This window comes from Pyrus communis, chromosome 2 (assembly GCF_041283825.1).
Source record: "Pyrus communis isolate YQ-2024b chromosome 2, ASM4128382v1, whole genome shotgun sequence".
Lineage (NCBI taxonomy): Eukaryota > Viridiplantae > Streptophyta > Magnoliopsida > Rosales > Rosaceae > Pyrus > Pyrus communis.
Window position 1 is genome coordinate 17,588,087 of NC_142566.1, and position 22,312 is coordinate 17,610,398.

Genomic DNA, 22,312 nt, shown 5'->3' on the forward strand with positions numbered 1-22,312 from the left:
CCTTAATAATGTCATGCATCGAGTATCATCTGAAAACGAAAAAATAACTACTCACCAAATTAAAAATTAAAAATAGAGATATTGTAAAAAATAGTGTGACAATGAGTTTTAATCGTGTATGGTCCCCTCTATAACAGTTCCCGATATCGGATTATATGCCAAATGTTTCATAAGCTTAGTTAATCTGAAGTCCTATGTCTTAACTTTGTCTCCAATTATTAGGTTTTGCTCCATCCCCATTCCCCACCCTCAGTCAAGGTGGGTATTATACACTCCATTTGAGGTTTACTGTAGTCATTTTACTTTAATTATTTTGTTGTAAGGTTGGGAAACAGTGACTCTGGAAGAGGGAAGAAATATATCCTTTGGAAAACATTAAATTGGGACAAATCCCTTGAGCTGGTGGATTTGTGGGAGGGGTTGGAGGACCTCAAAACCCTAGAAACAGAAGGGAGACTAGGGGGAGGACCCCAAGGCTTCTATTTTTCTAATGTTCGTTTGCTGGGAAATTCTTGAAAAAGGCACCAAGGACCCATCAAACTAAGGAGACCGGGGACACCATGCATGCCCCTCAATCTAAATTTGGGTTAGATATATGATGATGTCCTTTCACTTTCTATTACTGGGTGGGGAATGGGTGGATCTTTGTCTTTTCAGGGTCAATGATCATGTCCCTCTATTTATTTTTTCCCTTTCTTTTTCAAATTTGACCAAAATGTCTTTAATAGGAAAGGATGAATTATCTGATACTTTAAATTTTAAAATCATTAAAATTTGGTTAAAAATACAAAATCAAGATCTAATTGTTAAATTAACTTCCAGAGCACCATGGATTTTTGTTGGTTGGAGGAATATATACACTTTCTCCTTCCTTTAGTTGTTGAACTGATTATTCTCCACAATATATATATATATATATATATTTTTTTTTTTTTATTCTGAATATTTTTTTCCTGTTAGATTTTAGTCATTGTTATATCCTTAACAAAGAATCTAAAGACCAAAAATTCTGAAATATACAATATCCTGAAGCATATTAGAAAATCATAAACTGCAATATGCCAGAAAGTTAACTACAAAAGATCATTTATAATGTACATATGATGTTGATGATAACATAAGTGAAGAATTGCAGATAATGAAACAATGTTGCAGAGAAAGTAATCAGCAAAGAAGAAAGAAGAACAACTCTTGAGAGAGAGAGAAGAAGAGAGAAAGCTAGAGTGTAACAACCCGTCCCTAATTTTACAATTTTAGTAGTGTTAAAAGCGTGAATTGATGAAAATGCCCTAGAAGCGAGATTTTTTACTTTCGTTGACCGTCCTTTCGCGACGTGTATAAGCTACTATTTTAGCATATTCTCGAAGTATTCGACGATACGAACGCATAGGCGCAAACAAGATCGAATTTTGAGCTACAACTAAGATTTTACAGAACTACGAAACTTAAGGGTGTTTTATGAAATTTGAATTTTGGGTATTTTATTGTTTTAATATTTTCTTTAAACTTTTTGTCCAGTGGGACCCACCCACGTGGAACTTCCCACTCCTTCCTCCAATCCTATGTCCTCTTTTTCCCACTCCTCGGACAAATTTCTTTCACCTCACTATCCCAATGGATGACTACCACCTCACCACTCAACTCTATCTCCTCACTTATCTCTCTCAACTCTCTCTTTCTTCTTCCTCGGCAAGCACCGAGAGGGTACAACCACTTGAACCATCACCACTCAGTGGCAAAGTCAGGATTTCTCGAAGGGAGGGGCGAACTTAAAAGAGTGCAAGGTTAAAGAAAAACGGCAACAACTAAATCTTTTTATATATAGTAATGTCTTCCATAGTTAATCAATACAAACAAATTACAATTGTTGCCGGCGAGGTTTCATGTCATGAAAACGTCGCATAATAGGCTCATTATCAATACAAGCAAACACATCTCTCTCAATGTAAACAATCATGCTATCACTTAACCATTGATCTCCCATTTTGTTACGCAATGGTGTTTTCACAATCTTCATAGCATAAAAAGCTCTCTCCACTGAAGCGGTTGCAATCGGTAACACCAAAACTAATGTAAGAAGCTTATACACTAACATGTGGCTTTCACACCTCTCAGTCTTCACTAACTCTTTTGCAAGATCACTAATTCCTCTCAATGATGAAAACTCTGCATCTTCATATCATGAATATAATTGTCAAGTTGAATTGGAAGATTCATGAGGTCCATATGATCAAAATCTTAAGGATAAAGTTGGGCTAAACGAACAATTTTTTCTTTGTCAAAAGATGCAAAATTATTCACCGGACCCAAACATGCCATACAAAGAAGCAACTTGGTGTTCACCTCATTGAAGCGCTCATTCAATTCCTTTAGTTGCATGTCAAGGACTTGAAAATAGAGGTCCACACGATACTAATAGAAGTTTGTGATTTTTGGAGCTTTACGTCTTGATTTTCCAGGTACGAAATGCAAATCCCCCATGTTAGGAATGATAATATCATGCTCCTCACAAAACGTTTCTACATCATGAAACAAGTCCCCAAAGTCATCATCTCTCAAAGATTGTAGTCTTTGCTTGCTTACTTCCATTAACGTCATCACATTCACAATATCTTGATCTTTCTTTTGCAATGCTTGTGATAACTCGTTTGTAATTCCCAATATAAGTCTCATCAAGAAAAGGTGAAATGCAAAATCAAAAGTTTGTATGTATTTGAATAACCTAGTTGCTTCACCGAGATTATCTTGGTTGCGATGACTTTTTATCCACTCAACCACCTCCACCACGGCTTCAAACATAACAATAAGATTCACCAAACTACTAGCATTGATGAAGAAATTGGCAACATCTTCATTTTCCTTTGCCACAAATACAAGAGCTAGTTGGAGTTGGTATGCAAAACAATGAATATAAAATGTTTGAAGGTATTTGTTCAAAATCTTTGTTTTAAGACTATTTAACTCACCTCTCATATTACTAGCTCCATCATAGCCTTGTCCTCGTAACTTGGACATACTCAAATTTGTTGTAGCAAACAATCTCTCAATGGCCTCTTCAAGCGAGCTACTAGTTGTAGAGGAAACATGTTGAACACCCAAAAACTTTTCAATTGCTTCTCCTTTTTTGTTCACATAACGCAATACCATTGCCATTTTCCCTTTAGTTGAAGAATCATGTGCTCCATCAACTAAAAGAGAAAAAAAGGCACCTTCCATATCTTTAGAGATTGCATCTATAGTATCAATGGCACAAGCACGAACAAGATCTTTTTGAATATCGGAAGAAGTATACTTAAGATTCTTGGGAGCATTCTCAAATACAACCTTCCTAACTTGTTCATTATGCTTGGAAAGAAATTGTATAAGCTCCAAATAATTACTCATATTGCTTGACTTCAATGATTCATCGTGGCCACGAAAAGGCAAACCTTGTCCAAACAACCATCTTGTGCACTCAAGTGAGGCACTCAATAAAGTATGATAATTATTGTGAGCTTCATCGGTTTGCTTAATCACAAATGTTTCATTGTGTTGTTTTTGTGTCATCAAATCTCTAGCTTGTGGTATAGCTTTATTATGAAGACTTCCAACACCCCCTCATGGACTCGAAGATTTTTGGGTCCTTTCTTCCAATTTGTAAACCCTTTCTCAGTGAAGACATCACTTCCAGTGCTACCCATTTGATCAAAATCACATTTGAAAAGATAACAATAACGACAAAATGCAGCATCTTTTGATATACTATACTCCAACCACTTAAACTTATCAAACCAACCAATGATAAAACATTGTTTGTCGCTAACTTTTCTTGGCATGATGTGGTCTTTAGGTTGACAAGGATCATTTTGGAGATAGTATCTACGAATTGCTTCACGATAATTAGGTGAATAATCAAGCATTTGACGTCTATGTGCAGGGTCTGCAAGAAGATTAGCCAATATCTCATCCAACTCAATGGCCTCACTTTGTTGTGACCTACTCGGAATATTCGAAGGAGGACTTCTTGGAATATTTGGAGGAGGAGAATGACTACCCGAAATGTTTGAAGGAGAATGACTACCCGAAATGTTTGAAGGAGGATTTAAGCATTGTTTCTTATAGTATCGTTCCACTACGTAACTGTAAAATGGAAAGAAAAAAAAAACATTCTTAGACTCTTAATCCTAGAGTAGACTATACTATAGTATGCTTACTAACTAATCCAACCAACAATTCAATTGATCAATACCAATAAGCATATAAATTATTCGATAAATAAAAATTCAATTCAACTAATCATATGAATAATTGTATACATAATACATTATGTAACAATTCAATTAATTAATCAATAATCAAGAATTCAATTTTTTATTTTTACCCTAAAAAATAATTTCATAATTTCATATCAATAATCATAGAATCATATCAATAACCAATAACCAATAATCATATTAGTGCATTGAGTGCATTACCATATGATTTTATACCAATTAAACAAAATTCGTTTTAAATAATTAATTAGGGTTAGAGATTATAAATTTAGGAATTAAAAAATTTACCTAAAGAGTGGCTTTGAAGGTTAGAAGCCGGCGACAGGAGTGGAGAATGGCTGCCTAAGGGCCAAACGGTGGGTGGGTAGACCAGGTGGTGACTGGGATTTCCGTTCCGTTTTCCGCTTCAAATTGGGGAGCAAGGTTGCACTTTTTGTTGTTCTGATTAGGGGTTGAAAACGGAATAGGGGACACGCGGTCCCCCCATATATATATATATAAATATTTTTTTTTTCCAACTAATCTAAACGGCACCGTTTCTGGTTTTTTTTTTAATTTTTTTTACCATGACCAAAATGACGTCGTTTTGGCCTGGTTGTTTTAGAAAAAAAAATAAAAATGAAAGCTTTGCTGCGAGCAGAGCAGATCCAAACAGATCGGGACGAAGAGCAGTAGCAGAACCAGTGGATTTTCAAGCGAGGGGAGGGGCAAAACCAGCGCTCCAGTCTTGTTTTTCCGACGAGGGAAGTAGCGGCCGCCACTCCTCGCTCTCACATGGCTTCGCCACTGTCACCACTCGTCATCTCCGGCGAGCCAAACCTTCAAGCTGCCATCAAATCTTGCCACATCGATGAAGGTTATCAACATTCCAACACAAAACTAGAACCAAGGTTAAAACTCGAACTTTAGAACTTGACCACCATATTTTCCTACGAGGACCTCTCGGATTTTAGTGTGGGTGAGTCTTGAAAATAACCCAAAACTTAGTGGATCGTGTTTTGGTTTGTATTTTTAGCTTTTTCTAAGGTCTTTAGTAGGAGTTTTGGTGCATAAACGACACGGGGGAAAACTCTGTAGTTTTCCGACAAGAGTCGAGCACTGTGTAGGCCATTTCCGAACATTTCCGGTCATGACTCAACACCAGATTGGTATATTTTGATTCCCTAACTCCTGAGCTTTACTTTGGCTTATGAATTTATTTTGTTTGAGAAATGAACATAATGTAGCCCTTTGAAATTTACTGGCCAAATCTTTCCTCAAAATCCAGCGACCTGCCAGAAAAGAAGAGAGAAAAAAAAAAAAAACAGAAAAATTAGGGGCCTTAGGCCTAAAGCTCGGCCCAAACCTTTAGCCTAGCCAGGTTCCAATTGGGCTAGAATATTCCTTATATTGTCGTTTTCAAAATTTCTCGGGAACCATCCTAGGCTAATTTCGACGTCCCAAGTCCATTTTTGACACCTATTTAGTGAAATTCCAAAGTTTTAACATAGTTGACCATTGGGGCGTCTCAGTTGACTTTTAGGGTTAACCGTTGACTTTTTGTAAAATTTGTCGAGGACCCTCCTTAGCATATTTCGACGCCCTGATTTCAAATCTGTCGTCCATTTTCCAAAATTCAACTATTTTAAGATAGTTCCTTTATTATCCATACTTGTACGAAAACACATGATTACATTAGTACGTTATAATTACCTAAATGGTTTTGTTTCCAGGTGAAACGCTTCGCAAGGATTCTTGATGCTACGAGGCGGGTTCGACTCGACGACATGATCTTTGAGTGGGTCTTTTCTTTGATATATATATATATATATATATATATATTAGTTTCCATATATACAATTATTTATAAATTCTCTATGTGATTGCCATAATTAAATTAATGTTCGTAAGAAATGCCTTATTGTTGGGAAATGATGAAACAATCCTACGGGATGCACAGGTAAGCTTACTATAAGGGAATGCCTTAATTATATTTATGGTTATGAATAGTATAATATTGGCTAGAATTGTTGAATGGTTGTGGCATGATTATAGTTATGTTATTTGCTTATCATACACTGTTGCACCTGATGTTAGTGCTTGCCCAGGGCCAGGGCTAGTCTTTCACGTGTATGTTCACATCTACACCGCAAGCTCGCCTTGGATCCAAATAGGTGACAGTCCTGTCGTACAGGTTGTAATAGGCAACTCCGACTCGTATGTGACTGGGAATAATGCTAGTCTTCATGTGATTGTAGCACTAGAGCGTATATTATGATTACACCCAGTCTTATTGTACAGGTTGCGTTAGACAACTCTGACTCGTGTGTTAACATAGATTGATGAGCACCCGATATGATATGTTTGCTTAGGCAAGACTATGTGTTATGGCTTGTTATATTTTCATTTACGCAATATTGCGACGTATGGAAATCTTATGATTTTGCAGTCTGCGGTAGGTATTTTCATACTATACATATTTTGGAAACTATACTTGTTTTACGGCGAGAGGTTATAACATTTTCAAAAGGTTTTTATAAAACTTTATTTTTAGGCCCACTTACCCTTTTTAGGCCCACTTACCCTTGTTTTTTGCCCCTCCAGGTTTTAGTAGCTGAGCTTTCTTATCAATGAGGATTCTTAGCAAATCTTGGTGCAGACGATTACCTTCAATGGTATAATTCTCACCCTATCTTACTGTACTGTACTCTACTTATGCTCTGACATCACGTGTGAAATGGGTTCATTTCCATTCACAAGCGCACTCTTATATTTAGGCACTTTTAGGTTTAAATTTATTCACATATTCCACCGTATTACACTTTATGACTTTGTCACCTTCCAGGTGTTGGTTAGCACAGCTCAATTCAGAGTCCAAATAGACATTCTAGGTTAAGGTGTGTTATAGAGAGAGAGAAAGAATGTGAATTGTATTTCTGTATTACTTAATCGAAATGATCAGTTATTACATTGTTTATATAGCCACACATGGCTTACATTCTAAGATATCTATTTTAACAGAACTAACTACATAACAACCTTTTGATAATAAAGTTAACAAACTAACAGCTACTAATAGCTTTCTTAGCAGTCACTTAATAGCTTACATCTTCTTACATAATTCATCATCCCCCCTCAATCACAACTGGATTTCCCAGCTTGAGATTAAAACAATGCTTGACAAAAGTAGGACCGTGAAGACCTTTGGTGAGCACATCAGTTGTTTGTTCATCAGTTGGAACATATGTGACTTCCAAATCTCCTTATTGAACCCTTTCTCGAATGAAATTGTAATATGTACCCAGATGTTTAATTCTTGAATGAAACACCGGATTTTCACTTAATGCAATGGCTGACATGTTGTCACAAAATATCACAGGTGGATTAGGTAGAAAAACCTCAAAGTCTTTCAAAATATTCCTCACCCAAGCAATATCAGAAGCTGTATGTGCAAGAGCTTTATATTCAGCCTCAGTAGAACTTCCGGAAACTGAGTTTTGCTTCTTAGACTGCCAATAAATAGGGTTGTTACCAAGGAACACAACATATCCAGTCACTGACCTCCTTGAAGTAAGATCAACAACCTAATCCCAATCAGAAAACGCACTGAGATATGGTTCTGCAATGGCTGAATAGTCAATACCAGTTTGAATTGTACCCTAAAAATACCTTATAATATGTTTTACTGCCCCAAGGTCTATATCAGTTGGACTTGTCATATATTGGCATACAAAGTTTACTGCAAAAGCAATATCTGGCCTAGTAAAGGTCAACTACTGCAATGATCAAACTAAACTTCTATAAAGACTGGGATCTACAAGTAGTGTTCTTTCTGTTATCAATAATGAACTGTGAGCTTTGAAAGGAGTTGGAGCAGGCTTGCATGAATCTATTCCTGCTTTGTGAATGAGATCTTTGATATATTTAGCCTGATTCACAAATATGTCTCCATTGTCCTAATATTGAACCTACAATCCTAGAAAATATGGCAACTTTCCTAGATCCTTCAAGTAACAAACTTCAGACAATTCCTTGATCATTAATTGAATTGTTGCAGGATTAGATCCAATCAAGATTATGTCATCAACATAGAGTAAAAGAACGACAATATCTGAGTGATCACTCATTCTTTGTAAACAGACTTGTATCAGACAATGAGGCAGTGAATCCCATAGCAAGGAAATAACTTATGAATTTTGAATTCTAGGCCCTTGGTGCCTGCTTTAGACCATATAAAGATTTTATAAGTTTGCATACATGTGTTGGATGTTGTGGATCAACAAATCCCTGAGGTTGTTTCATAAAAATCTCATCCTGCAAATCTCCATGCAAAAATGCATTTTTAATGTCCAATTGTTTCAATTCCTAGTGATTCATTGCAGCCAATGCTAAAATAATTCTCACAGTTGTATGTCTAACAACAGGGCTAAATGTTTTAGAATAATCTACTCCATGCTTATGAGAAAAACTTTAAGTAACCAGCCTAGCTTTGTATCTAAACACACTGCCATTTGGATTCTTTTTCACTTTGTACACGCATTTGCTTCCCACAATTGACCTATTTGAAGGTGATGGAACAAGACTCCATGTTCCCTGAGCTTGAAGAGAATCATACTCCTCTTACATGGCTTGTTGGCATTGAGGTATACTAGAAGCTTTTCTAAATGAAGAAGGTTTTGTGCATTCACTTATTTCAGTAAGAAATGAGAAGCCATTAGAGAATGGCTCATCTTCAGCAATTTGTAAAGATTGTAACTCAGGGAATGTAGCCAAATAAGTTGCATAATTTTTCTTTATAATAGTTCCACTCTTTAATCTTGTTACCATTTGATGATGAGAATTTGAATTTGACACTGAAGAATTGATATTTACATCAGTAGAATTTGAAGATATGGGAAGAAGTACCTCAAGATTTGAGTCATGATGGACAGGCAACAAGGGTTATATATATTTTATTGTAGTGAAGTGATGGTGATGGGGATGAATATCTGACATTAATAATGATCTAGATACTGATATTAGCATACTGCAATTCACCTTCTATTATAGACATGGAACTAGAATCCTGATTTTGAACTGTACTGATTACTGATTGAGACTAATGTACACATGGAATTGGCATTTGTATCATAAAAGGAACTTCTTTATTAGAAACTGAATTACACTGATTACTGTTCTGTGGCTTTACTGTAGACTTATATGGAAATGCTTCTTCATCATGTATAACATGTCTTGACACAATCAATCTTCCAGTTTGTTTCTCATAGAAAATCACCCCCTTATAACCAATGAAAAATCCCAGAAATATACATTGAGTGGATCTAGGTTGAAAGTTTGTTACTATTGAATGATCTTAAGAATGGATACACTGCAGTCCCAAATATCTTGAATTGTTGAACCTCAGGATTATGACCAAATACATACTGATATGGAGATTTCATATTTAGCACCTTGCATGGCATTCTATTAATTAACAAAATAGCATATGCACATGCATGATACCAAAACTCTGGAGATAGATTGGCTTGAGACATTAATGTAACTGCAGTTTCCACAACATGCCTATGTTTCCTCTCAGCAAGCCCATTTTACTATGGGGTGTGAGGGCAAGAAATCATATGAGTAATACCCTTACTTGCTAAGAAATCAACAAATGCTTTGCTCATGTATTCACCTCCACCATCATATTACAAACATTTTAAAGTGGCATTAAACTGATTCAACACAAAAGCTTGAAACATGACAAAAATTGAGAAAGCATCTGATTTATTTGTCATGGGAAATATCCACATGAACCTTGAATACTCATCTACAAAGTTTATGTAGTATCTATGACCTTGTACAGATTGACTTGGAGAACGACCTCATACATCACTATGTATTTTCTTAAATAGATAACTAGCTCTATGTTGTCTAACATGAAATGGTTGCCTACTCATCTTTCCTTGAATACAAGAAGAACATATGGTTGGACATGTATCTATACTAATAGATATATTTGCAGTCTTCAACATAGCTTGTAAAACCTCATATGAAGGGTGTCCAAATCATTGATGCCAAACTAAAGTACTGACCTTCTTTCCAATGAATGCAGCACATCTACTCAACCCTTCAGCAAATGAATCTGAAAAAGTTTTGACTGGAATTCTGAACAGATCCCCATCATCATTCATTCCTTGGTATAAAATCTCCCTCGTGGCCTTGTCCGTATGAAAAACATCACATCATCACATATGAACCAACAACCATTATTCTTGCATAGTTTCTTAACAGATAATAAGTTGACAGTTATCATTGGCACATGTAAAATATTTTTCAATATTAAAGAGTGGTTTGAAGAAGTAGTAATGGCTGAGGAACCAATGCTCAACTATCAAACCTTTACCATTGCCTATAATGATCTTCTCATCTTCGTTGCATGGTGCAGCTTGATTCAAGTTGATAGCATTGGCAGTTATGTAGTATGTTGCACCAGTGTCCAGAATCCAAGTTTTAACAGCATTAAAACCATTGTCATTGACTACATTGATATTTGATTGCCTCATGTTGGTCTGTGCAGATAAAGCAATAAGAGAAGGTGCTGATGGATTACCTTAATAAGAGAAATTGTTCTCATGATAGCACTCAAGTGCAATATGGCCCTTTTTTCCACAAATTTGATAGGTCATAAAACCTGAATATTGTCCATTGTTGTCAGCTCTATGATAACAGTTTGGAGTAGTGTGCCCCCTCCTTGAACAAATTTAACACTCGGGTGAGCTAGCATTCTTGTAGTTAGTATTGCCATTTTAAGATCCTTCTTGAACAAATTGTTACCAGAGAATTGAGAACTTTTTCCATTTCCAGAGAATAAATTATTTCTAGATCTACTTGAGAAATTTCCAGAAAAAGACTTTGAGTTGTTATTCCCAGAAAAATTGGCTCCATTGCTCCCATTAAACTTTTTGTTATTGCTTGAGAAATTACCTCTTTGTTGAAATTTGTTCCCAGTGCTCACCAGATCCTCCTTGGAAGTTTGAGCCATTGTTATACCCTTGTGAATTTGAACTCTCTTCATGCTCATAATTCTGATGTCCTCCTTGAAATCTGCTGGAACTTGCCCCATTTCCTTGCACATACATGGCAGACATGGAATTGGATAAAGATTGCATTCTTAACTCAATGCTAGCTTCTACACCCAACAAGTGTGCTCTGAAATCTTTAAGTGACATCGTAGAGTCCCTTGCAAGAATCACTGTCTTGATTACCTCAAAATTAGTAGGCAATCCAGATAAGACAGCAATAATATAATCATTATCTGATATATTTTCACCAGCATAAATTAACTGATCCTTAATCCCCTTAAGTCTGAGCATGAACTTGTCCACATAATCTCCTCATTTCTGTGTAGTGTGGAATTATGTGTTCAGTTGATTCACACGAACCATTGATAGTGATGCAAATCTTTCTCATAAGCAGTTCCAGGCTTCTTGTGAACTCTTACATCCAATGACATGCTCCATAGCATCATCGGAAAGAGTAGCGATAAGCAAGATCCTTCTTCACCCAATCTTTGTAAGCCGTAGTAATTTCCTTGGTAATTCCAGTCACTATATTGATCACATACTTCGGTGGACATGGTGAATCTCCAGTAAAGAAATCGAACATATCATAACCTCTTAAAACAGATTGAAATTGAAAGCTCCACTTCACAAAATTACCATCTTGAAGCATAACTGTAAGCATTCCTAGCAACCCCTCAATTTTCACAGACTCAGACATTATGATATTTCAAGAATCTTTAAACAAACTGCAAATCATATCCAGCACCCAATTGAACCCAAGATTTATCAGATAATACACTTTGGCTATTGGCCTTATAAAAGTGCAACAATCCAGAATTTATCGAACTCTTCAGAGAAAAATTTCTATCGGCCTTATCCAACTCTCTACTTTACATACTTAATCTTGGCTATCGGCCTTATAAAAAACTCACTACTTCAAAGACTTAATCTTGGCTAGCGGCCTTGAATTTTAAGCAATAACTCATGAAATCTTTCACTTATACATTGATACAAACAGGTGATGTGCATTGTAGAAACCAAAAACAAAAGAACCTGATGGTAGTCGAAATCTTAACCCAAATCACAAAAAAGCACAAATCTTGCTCGAAGAACTTCAAAGAACCCATCGGAAGACCGGCACAGAAGACCTTCTGTGATTGATACCATGATAACAGAAGTGAAGAATTGTAGAGAATGTAACAATGTTGCAGAGAAAGTAATAATCAGCAAAGAAGAAAGAAGAACAACTCTTGAGAGAGAGAGAAGAAGAGAGAAACCTAGAGAGAGAATGTGAATTATATTACTACATTTTTATATAGCCACACATGGCTTACACTCTAAGATATCTATTTTAACAGAACTAACTACCTAACAACCTTTTGATAACAGAGTTAACAAACTAACAGCTACTAACAGCTTTCTTAACAGTCACTTAACAGCTTACATCATCTTACATGATATACGTCTTCTGGTATCTCAATTTGGAAGAGTGACGTTTGGTTTTGTTAAGCGGTGTGGAAATACTGCTGCGCATGTCGTGGCCTCATATGGAAGTGTTTTTCGTTGGGATGCAATTGGGTCGGTGTTTTTATTTAATATTCTTGCTCAAGATGTAAACGTTTATGTTAGAATCTAATAAAGTTTACCTTTGACCAAAAAAAAAAAAAACCTACATCATTCATCAGTTGAATGAGTATACATATTCAATACAGATCATAAACATGTTAACTGGAGGGTATTGAAGAAAGGCCATTGAACCTGAAGTAGACGTGCGATCATATGCAAATTACACCTTATATAAATTGGACTACAATATTAGTTCGCTCTGCATGTATATAGGGCAACACTACACTGAACACACATACTATATGGTTCTAGATAAAATGATTCCCAGTTAACAACTGTAAGAATGCATGCGCAAGCGAACTGATTGCAATGAATACGAATATATATATATATATATATGGGTCAAGAAGTATTTTATGGAAGCAGTTTCACCAAATGACAAGGATGACCATTAATTATGTTGCATAATCGAAAGCAAAATATTCATTTAGCCTACGTAATGAATTAATTTGCTTCTTCCAGGTTGCAGGTACCTGAAATAGACGTGCAATCATATGCAAATTAATACGAATATATAAATTGGACTACAATACTATATGGTTCTAGATAAAATGATTCCCAGTTAACAACTATAAGAATGCAAAAATTAGAGTAAATAAATATCTTTGGTACAAGAGTAGGAGCAAGACATTGGCAGTTTGATAGGTGCAAAAATTAAATTTTTTTGGAAAAAATAATGATGATAAGTTGAGAAATAACCGTACAAGTGAGAAGGTTTACGTAAAAACGATACTAGCATATGTCCCACACTTTGTATGTGAAAATATTTTTTATTTTTATTTTAAAATGGGAAGGAGAAAGGGAGAAAAAAGGAAAGTGGATTAGAGAGAGAAGTTATATATATATATATATATATTGACATTGAATATGATGATCTAAATGTCATATGATGGTTTATTAGTACGTACAAATGTTAATATGATGGTTTAATACGTATACGATCCATCTGCCACTTAGTATTACGGTTTATTGGTATTTTTCTTCACTTATAAATGAGAAGTACTAAGTTCAATTCTTGCCTAAGAAGAATTTAAACCATATTATTGCTAAATCCATTGCGATGCTAAACCTACCCCTCCCTTTTAGTGTAGATAATATGATTTGTTTTAAAAAATAAAAATACATATACGATCCGAGCAAAACCTTTTCGAAATGGAGACACTACATTAATAGAAAAACCCTAGCCTCCAGACAGGAGCGAAGCTATAAAACAGAAGCAAAGGAGACGCTACAAGTAATATTGTCTAGTAAACAGAAAATTTTAATTGACCCATAAAAATGCACCAAAAACGAAACAAAACAAGTTAAACATAAATCCTAGCAAGTAACACGCAGTTAACACAATAACATTAAGCTTATGTAGGGTAAGAGATTTCGAAGGCCCCGAGAGTTTGAGACCAAGTTATTAAGAAATATATTACAAATTAATAGATAGAAGGGACTATGAATGCCCTTCATGGGTATTACAAAGACATGTTAGAGAAATTTGCAAATGAAAAACGAAGTGCAGTGGGCAAATGAAGAAATACCTACAAAAGAAAGTTTGAACCGTTTGGGACATATGACGTGCTCATGGTTGTGTAATCGTTAAGGAGTATGAACTAAAATTATTGTTTAATGGAGTATAACTCAACAAATCATGGCCATCCATCAAGCAACTTAAGAGTTGAATAAAAAAAATTAAAAAAATTAAAAGATGAATTTATGAGAGTTCACTACCAGAATAAAAACTGATCATAAACTATTGGCACAAAGTGGTGTCCTTGTAAGGGGTCAACCAAGTAAGGAGCAGAGGTTACAAAGTGGAGTAAAAGATTGTCTTGACGAATTTAGGGCGAGAAAAGTTGAGAGGCATGTGCCCCCTCTAGTGCTTCTTCAGTTTCCCCTGCCTCCAAAGAGCCAAGGAAAGTGACCATAAAGCTTAAGGGAGGAGGAAAGTTGGTACTCCTCTCCTTTCCTCCTTTTCCTTTTTCTAGTTGTTACTCCTTTTGAGTTACTCCATTGTGGTGACTAAGATTTGGTATATGTCATGCTTATCTAAGTGTCTCCATAACTTTTTTAATCCAATCCTTCTAGAAAAATTCTTCGTCTTAATTTTTAGTCTAAACTAGAAATTATAGACATGCTATACCTATGCATACACTTACTAAAATTTTGAAAATAAAATTTGCAAAAAGCGAAAATAAAAAAGGGTAGCTAAAGCTTTTTCATAACAAACCACAAACGATTTTTTTGCTAAAGAAGTTGTTCATATCTTTAGCAACATTTTCTTAATAACTATTTCGTCACTAAAAGTTTATTTTATTTGAAAGAAAAATATAGAAGAAAAAATAAGGTCAACTGATATGATTACTTGACTGTGAGGCTTTGATAAAAACAAAAAATTATTTTGTGATTAATTTATTGCCCATAACTTTTATTTTGATTCTTTTTCTTTAGTTTTATTGACATCGTTAATTTATTTTTATTTTTATTATTTTTTTTCTTTCATCCTCTTTAAATTGACAGAGAGTTTTGCTAATAAGTAAGAAAATGGAGAATTCAAACTCAGAATGCAGTAAGTTGAGAAATGCCCCATCCAACATGGCAATCTACACACTTGAAAATATTGTAAATACATATCCCTTTTTCGGACGGACAAAAAGGAGCAATAGAATGGCTGATTTCCAAGACTCATTCAATTTACTTGAACCAAACATCACCAGTTCAAAGTGTGCGCTAGGTAAATTTTCAGCCAGAAATGGTCAAGAGACTGCTTACTTCAAAAGAGGGTAGGCAAGTATATCATCAGATTACACAGTCCAGCCTGAAATCAGATTACAAATGCATACACAAGTTTGAGGCACACATGACAAGTAAAACAAGCGAGTCCCGCAGAAATCTAACAAGTAAAAATTGGAAGTACAACGGTAAAAATGAACCAAAAAGAAGGGAATACAACTGGCAGTCTTATAACAACGCAAACGCTGGTAACCCTACATCTGAATTCAACCACCGCAATAAAAACTGAGGTAAAATTACAGAGGGAGGGCTCGACTGAGTACAAAACAGAGCATGATTCGACAAGCATCTGGAACTCAATCTACTGGGCGCGAGTTCTGCTGCTTTCTGCATTTCTGATCGGGTAGAAATAAGGATGGGCCTGCATCACGTAGATAAGGTTATTTAACACAACGAGCATAGTGCCCATGCTACAGGGATTAAGAATCCCAGACTGTTCAAAGCATGGCCGCCCTCGAAAAAGTCCTAAAGTTCTTTCCCAGTAATGAGCATAGTGCCCGTGTTCTGGACTAGCTCTTTCAAAGTGGGGAGTCTGAACTTATTTGTATGAACTGTTCCAACTTGGTACAGCATTACTTTTTCCTCACATGCTTGGTAGACGGGGAAAGAGCTGTAACATTATAATTGTCTTTGCCCAGTGATGGACAGGAAAAGCATCTCAAAGAGTGATGCTACCTTCAAATGACAAGCAATTACGGAACCAATAGAAATTATAAGCTTCTTTCGTTTTCTCTTTTGGTTGGAGGAAAAGATATAAATCTGTTAGCCACACAAACACCAAAAGATTATGCTCTTCATCCCACTGCCAAAATACCTTTTGGTGTAAACTATGGCTACCAAAAGAAAAAAGAAAAAAGTTCTAAATAAATTCTATTTGTTTGGTAATAGCTTGTCATTGGAAGAACGTAGTACCTCTTCAAATGAATTCCTGTCCATTAATGTGAAGGAAACATTATAGCTTCAGTTCCAACCATCTCTCATTGAGGAAGAAGTGATAGTGTAACAATTTGGAATGTAAGCACAAACAAATTTCTGACTCCCTGTAACGAGTAGAAACAGCCAAGTCCAAATCTGCAAGCTAACTGAATGTAGGCCCTGTGGGGCAGAGACCATGCAGCACTAGCCCCTACTTAAGGGCCGTGCTTTGAATAGTCTAGGTTGAGGAAGAACTAGGATTTTACCATTGATTCTTTTGCAGTTGGTCTTTCCTGGTGATCATAGTGCAACAACTTGTCTACAAAGTCAAGCGCCTAGAGAAAAAGGCACCAGAAGAAATTTAGACTACGGAATACTTAATACAAGTAGTATTAAACACAATGACAAGAATTTACCTCAGGAACCGCTAAGTGCTGATTATCAACATTAATGAATTTTGTCCATGGTTTCCTGCTATGCCTACATCAGAAAGTTTTTTTAAAAAAAAAAACACAAAAAACAAAAGTTGGCATTGCTGATAATAGAGGAATAAGAAACAAACTATGAAAAATACCACCTACCTCCCAACTAGAGCTGCAAGGTGTGGGTCTAATTCTATGCGGTACTTGTGCAGATAAGCGTTTAATTCATCTGTCCCAAGCACCTGTTGCAGTAGAAAATGCCAAGACTTAAATTAGATTTCAATCGCTTTTTCTTCTTTTTGAAAACAACACTAAATATGATACAGATAATAGCGCGCACACACATTTGTTACACGAATTGAAATACTCCAAAACATACACAACACAAAAATCTTTTTGACAGAGTAGAGCATATGACTAAAACTATTTTCAGTGTAATAAATACAACAACAAATGACAGAACTGAACTCTCTTACAAGAATGAATACCTTTGCTATTTTGACTAGCTGATCATAGTTATCATGCCCATAGAAGAATGGCTCCTTACGAAATATCTGTACAGCACAAGGCTCAAGAATAAGCATCAGAAGAGAGCATCACTTACTTTGACATGGTATCAAATTTTGAACCTCCTTGCCATCTGCCACCCATGGATAAATAGGCAAGCAGATCAAGAAACACTGTCCATGGATACTAAGAAGAAGAAGAAAAAGTTTATCCTGCACACCTAAAATACTCATTTTGGCACACAAAAAACTATTTCTGATATTTAAGCACCCCCCAGCAGATGCACAAGTGTCAGTTATCAGGGGGTGATAATGGGCAGGGGGATGACTAGGATACACAACACTTGATATTTCCCGGCCAAAATACCAGCATAAACATAGTCAGAGGAGGAGTATCTGATATATATAACTTAATAGTTAATAAAACAGAAAGATGGGAATGCTCACCATTCCAGCAAACATACAACCGAGACTCCACAAATCTAAAGAATAATCATAATCTTGCAAATCAACAAGAAGCTCAGGACCTTTGAAATACCTGCAATCAAATGTGAATGGGGAAAGAGCATAAGACAAATTTGAAGAAAATTTGTATAAACCAAATTTAAAGCAAAAAGGTTTCTCAATGCTCATTTACATTAAGTTGTCAAACTATAAACATGAAACAAGACTCTTGATGCTAATGGCAGGTAGCTAATGAAAACTCAATTTAAAGCATTATGTTGCACATATAATACAAAGTATAAACTAAAAAGTGCCCCCTTCATCGTGCATTATTTGCTTCTTTACTATTGCTCCTCTGTTCCCAAATAAATCGCAGGTATGATTTTGCACTATTGTTATACATTTTGCATACCACATCCATCCTAGTCCAGAATACCACCTCAAGTCGCAGTTAACTTTCAACACCTCCTTTGCAAAAGAAAAGTAATAACAACTTAATCTCTTATCGATAATAATCCAACTCCTGGTTACATTTCAGCATATATATAACTTTACATCATTGTGTGCTTCAGAAATTTACAAAGTGCAACATGTTTCAGGCATCTCAAAAGCTATAACACATTAGTTTTTCAGCATGAGATCCATGATTAATGATTTCCAGTAGTCTGTATTTAAAGTATGCATATAATGTCTTATCATAGCCAAACAAAGAATTGAACAGTTCCCTTGTAAATTGCAATCTAAAATTGAATGAAGCCCATAAGGGCATTGAGGCACATGGTTTCAAACATAGTAAGCCCACAATAAAATTAATAAAGTTATGAAAGTTTCAGCTAACATAACAATATATGGAACACGACAAATCTTATTGTGTTTTGTGAAGTAGAAGATCAAATGAAAATAACCTTGAAGCAACCCTAACATTATATTCCTTCTCAGGATGATAAAACTCGGCAAGGCCCCAATCAATAAGGCGAAGCTTACGCTGCTCATGATCAATCATAACATTATGGGGCTTCACATCTCGATGCATAATACCTTGTGAGTGGCAATAATCCAAAGCCTACAAGGAAATCAGTAAAAGACCGAGTTAGCAGATCTTACAAGCTGGAAATTTACCTTTGAGCTAGAAAATGGAAGTGCACACTTTAAGCATTGAGCACAGAACATAAAACTGCATCAATAACAACCTGGCCCTTGTTTCCAATTGGTTCAACCAGAAACTGAAAAATAATTAACAGAGATCACAAGAGACCTCCAAAATTTAAATTTCAAGATTGTATAGAATTAAGGCCCAATTGCCTCAAGTAGGAAGAGATGAATCTTCCCTTCCTTCTTTTTCTATGGTTGTGTCCTATATAACTCCTGTGAGTTGAGCTGTTCAGTGTCTATTAATAGAAGGGATAACTGAGAAATAAGCATCTGAATGAACTTCTCCTTTAGTATAAGGACAGTGGATTTCAAGATCCAACATAAAGAACACTTAACAAAGAAGATTAAAAAAGGATGCTAACCATATCTGAGTCCTACAGGTGGCTCAACCACAATTGCTAAGTAGTAAAACCATAACCGATCAGCACGCTCTTACCATATGCTCACATAATCACATGCAGAAATGTAAACCACATCATGCAAATTTCATTGAAACTCTTTAGTGTTACTCACTTTGAAGACAATATGCTTTCTCCTGGCTTATTGGGATCATCTACCTCTGTCAATATTTTCTTCCACCCAAATTTGTGGGTGGAGATTAGGGATGGGTATAATCTCATGAACCCAAAGCGCCAGAGTGCAAAGCCCTGCCCTAATGTGGCGGATTTGGGGGAATAAATACAACCGAACTGGGGGTGAGATTTCACCTCACATTCAGGGTGAGGATAGGGATGGCAATCCCCGAATCACATATGCTAATTCCAATGTTTAACTTTTTCTATTTTATGATGTTATATAGTTATACAAATATTGTGAGTAAAGTGAACTATATTTTGTTATGGTTGTAACAATGTATTTCATTTTTATGGTCTAATAGCCAAAATATTGTTTTTTAAGGAAGGGGTAGCAGTGAAGAGGGACTAATATTCTCGTGGGGCAGGGTGGGGAATCTCTGCATTCTTTAAGGAAACAAGGCAAGTGTGGGGATGAGGATTGAGAATGGAAATAGAGATGCCTAAGCTAGACCATCCCACCTGTTTCCATCCTTGGTGGAGATGCGTAAAGGTGAGCATGGTACCTAGGCCATTCCCCAAAAGAACATAAACTAAGTGGCAGTCAGCCGAATAAATCCTTGATCCATACTACAACCCAAAATTATTTCGCATTACCACAAGTTTGCCTGTAATTAAATTCTTCAAAAGGTTCACACTTCAGTTATGAAATTGTTTTTTTTTTCCCCCAGTGTAAAGTGAGAAACAAAAATTGCAGAAGAAAAATGCAGTGAAGCTTCTAGTCCCAACCATCACCACAAACCCCGAAGTGAAAGAAATCGACCTTTTTTAGGCCTTGAAAAGAAACTGACCTTTCAAACCTTGCAAATGTAAACAATTAACTCAGTTTAATTATCACCTCTTTATGGACACATAATCCATGCTTATTCTAAGGGAGTTAAAGTCTCACAACTCATCATTTTAGGAACTGCTGAACCAGAATAGCAAGCTTACCTTGAGAAGTTCATAGATGTAATATCGTATGTCAAAGTCCGAGAGTGTCGGATAAAGGACTTTAAAATCTGTATTATTCACATATTCGAATATAAGACTAGGGGTCTTAGATTGCTGATCTCTGACAATATCAAGCAACTTCACAATATTTGGCCCCCCACAGAGATTCTGCAATATTTTTATCTCCCTCTTAATCTGCATTTCGAACCAAACAGAAAAGTAAGCGTCACCAAAGTGATTCAATACAAAGCTCTTGTACAGAAGAAAACTTTTACTTCATATGCCAGGGGCAGTCAAAATTGTTTCTTGGGGTTGGTTAAACCTCCAAATTAAAGATCTTTTTCAGTTTCCAGTGAATAGGTTGCACCAACACTTCAGGAAAAAAAAAAACATGATAGGATTTCGCTCAAACTATTCCAATACACTATCCTCATTCATTAAGTATCTAACAAATGAAAGAACACTAACTTTCCACTCAAGGTAACTTAATTCTATGAAAACATCAGCCGTATACAAGTACATAATCTGCGATTACATGAAATATTAATCCAGCATACATGATAACGAGAACGAAACAAATAGAATTACCCAACTGATAAGAACAACAAAATATCAAACAGGTAAAAGCAATGCAATTCAGAACTTACCTTCTTCTTTTTAACAGGTTTGAGAATCTTGATAATACATTTTTCGTTATCGGTACAGTGAACCCCTTCAAACACTTCACTGTACTTTCCTCTCCCAACCTTCTTCACCACCTCGTAATCATCCTGCTCCCTGTACATTAATCACAATTAATTCAAAAAAGCAAAAACATTTCTCCATCAAAATTCAATTTTCCCACCAGCCCAAACCAGATTTTCCTCCATTTTCTCACAATCCAAACAAGAAGAAGAGAATTTCATCAGTTTATTACCCCCATTGGACGGTGAGGGACTCGTAGTCCCAGTAGTCCTTGGGTCGGATGACGTTGACATCGGCGTAAGTCCTAGCCTTGGAGGCGGCGCCAGGGCGGCGAATCGATTTACAGATCTTCTGCGCCAGGGTTTCGTGATAAGGATGAAGCGGCCTCGGGGGGCGGTGAAAGGTCGTTTGGCGGTGAGGGAGAGGAGTTGCTGAGGATGCGATGCAGCGGACTAGAGGCGGCGGGGAAGGGTGGAAGTGGTGGGAGGAGAAGGAGAGAGGAGACGGCGGAGGGTGCCGGCGCGCGAGGAAGAGAGAGAGAAGGTTGTGGTGGTAGGAGACGGTGAATTCCAAGGAGGGCCTTATGGCCATCAATCAAATCGCCCAATACAAAAAGTAGCAGAAGGACCGATGCCCCAGTCCCTCTCTCTCTATATCCCTTTCTCTCTCATTGTTCCATTTTTGTTTATTCTTTTATAATTTTTTAAATTTTTTTAAGAATAATATTTGATAATCAAATATGAGTAGGAATTCTTATTCAAAATTCTTTATGTTTTAATTACAGAACTTGGTACTTATGATCAAAACCGTTCATATTATAAATCAGTAAAGATCATCTCTGCAAAAAATGAATTAAAACTAAGATCGTTTAGTCAATCTAGCAAATTCATAAAGGATTTGTAATGTTTTTACCAATATCGTTCATTTATTTTTAAACAGTTTGAGGACTAAATGGTTATATAAATTGACAACGAATAATTTTAAAATTTTTTGAGTAGTTAC

The 22,312-nt window shown here is 36.1% G+C and overlaps 1 protein-coding gene, 1 long non-coding RNA gene and 2 pseudogenes across 3 annotated transcripts; all 4 read right to left on the reverse strand.

The window, feature by feature from the left end:
* Window positions 1–1,812: 1,812 nt before the first annotated feature.
* LOC148698667 (uncharacterized) lies at window positions 1,813–2,811 on the reverse strand (annotated as a pseudogene).
* LOC148698668 (uncharacterized) lies at window positions 2,811–5,056 on the reverse strand (annotated as a pseudogene).
* Window positions 5,057–9,981: 4,925 nt separating this feature from the next.
* On the reverse strand, window positions 9,982–12,819 carry LOC148698669 (uncharacterized). The gene is made up of 2 exons (XR_015956150.1): window positions 11,199–12,819; window positions 9,982–10,964 (listed from the first exon to the last, which is right to left on the reverse strand). It is a non-coding gene; the product is annotated as an uncharacterized LOC148698669 (long non-coding RNA).
* A 2,809-nt stretch (window positions 12,820–15,628) lies between these two features.
* LOC137747889 (casein kinase II subunit alpha) lies at window positions 15,629–22,007 on the reverse strand. 2 transcript variants are annotated; one of them, XM_068488022.2, is made up of 10 exons: window positions 21,543–22,007; window positions 21,274–21,403; window positions 20,627–20,821; window positions 18,875–19,032; window positions 17,973–18,063; window positions 17,508–17,573; window positions 17,179–17,261; window positions 17,014–17,077; window positions 16,864–16,932; window positions 15,629–16,043 (listed from the first exon to the last, which is right to left on the reverse strand). In XM_068488022.2, exons 1-10 carry the CDS (start codon window positions 21,899–21,901, stop codon window positions 15,984–15,986), a joined length of 1,275 nt encoding a protein of 424 aa, XP_068344123.2. In that variant the 5' UTR covers window positions 21,902–22,007; the 3' UTR covers window positions 15,629–15,983. The 2 variants fall into 2 exon arrangements, with proteins under 2 accessions (XP_068344123.2, XP_088541172.1); XM_088685046.1 differs by lacking the exon at window positions 20,627–20,821 and having other exon boundaries at window positions 21,543–21,974.
* Window positions 22,008–22,312: the final 305 nt, after the last annotated feature.

Excerpts from the sequence above, each read along its gene's own strand:
- LOC137747889 (XM_068488022.2), bottom strand. The coding sequence starts at position 21,901 with ATGGCCATAAGGCCCTCCTTGGAATTCACCGTCTCCTACCACCACAAC. Across the intron at positions 19,033-20,626 it reads ACATCTATGAACTTCTCAAG|GCTTTGGATTATTGCCACTC; the intron begins GTAAGCTTGCTA and ends ATTTCCTTGTAG. Across the intron at positions 17,262-17,507 it reads AGCTAGTCAAAATAGCAAAG|GTGCTTGGGACAGATGAATT; the intron begins GTATTCATTCTT and ends CTACTGCAACAG.